Source organism: Fopius arisanus, unplaced genomic scaffold (assembly GCF_000806365.1).
Source record: "Fopius arisanus strain USDA-PBARC FA_bdor unplaced genomic scaffold, ASM80636v1 scaffold00051, whole genome shotgun sequence".
Classification (NCBI taxonomy): Eukaryota; Metazoa; Arthropoda; class Insecta; order Hymenoptera; family Braconidae; genus Fopius; species Fopius arisanus.
In genome coordinates, this window is record NW_011887790.1 from 799,041 (window position 1) to 800,151 (window position 1,111).

Sequence of the window (1,111 nt, forward strand, 5' to 3'; positions counted from 1 at the left end):
TTTATGTGAGTTGAGAAAATATTATTTATCCTCTTCTGAAATATTACAACTCATATGAAAAAAATATATATCCAGAAACATGTCACATATATTTCGAGAAATTGCAAAACATAAAGTGGATATATTTAAGATGTAATTTTGGCGAAGAAAACTATATCTCAGTCATAATTCTTGGATTGTATTTTTTTCCATGTGGGTAATATTGAAATAATCTATCTCACCGGCTTCTCATACAGAATTTATTAATCTAATAATCATATTTTTTAACCAACGGCAATAGCCGGGGTGGGAACAATCTCTGGCGTTTTCAATTTCTCATTTTATTGTCGAGCAAGAGGCTCGTAAAAGAGACGACTGTACGTTTCCCTTCGGATGAGATTTTTCCTTGGTACATGGGTGAATTTCGGGACGGGGGAAGGGCGAGAGAAATGGGACTCTTAAAAACCCGAAAGGGTATCCTAGTGGTACAAAGAAAATTAATAATATCTTTTAATGAGTTTCCTCAAAACCTGCCTCATAGTCTTATGACTGAAAAAAAAATATGTTTGAGACACAATCATAGTCAATTCATACAAGTTATGGATAAAAATATTAACATTTGCTTTAGTTTTTTAGTATTTTTTTTCAAAAAAAAAAATGGAGGGAGAGATATAATACTGATTGATCACATTTTTTTCCAATAAGGAAGCATATTATTTTGATGCGAGTTGAATGGACCCATGAACTATATGAATTTCAGTTTATTCATTCTACTATTAAACTTAGATTAAAGCATTTTATAGACACTTACCTTTCCACCCTCTCCCCCGAGTTTTTGTTGATGTTCACACAAAGCGCATACCTCGCTGAGTAATTCATGAGGCTTAATAAATAGACGTGAGCTCAGTAGAAAAGCAAAAAGATATGCTCTATCAGGATAATACTCTTCGGTAGGTACCATGTGTTGCACCAAAGCCTCCAGCGACCCAGAAACAAGGTTTCCATCACGATACACCAGCGCCTAGAATAAATAAAAAAAAAAACAAAAAAGAAGAGGTTTTAGTTTTCACAGCTCGAAAAATTTTGCCGAAAGAACATTATTCAGAAGTTTGGGTGCCTCGTCCTGAAAGCT

At 34.0% G+C, this 1,111-nt stretch overlaps 1 protein-coding gene across 1 annotated transcript in view; it reads right to left on the reverse strand.

Moving 5' to 3' along the window:
• The window catches only part of LOC105267924 (ras-GEF domain-containing family member 1B), a gene marked incomplete in the record, with an annotated part of 25,762 nt that overhangs the window by 7,055 nt on the left and 17,596 nt on the right, over positions 1–1,111 (reverse strand). The window contains 1 exon segment of the mRNA XM_011307100.1: positions 791–1,000. Coding sequence (XP_011305402.1) covers positions 791–1,000 — 210 coding nt within the window.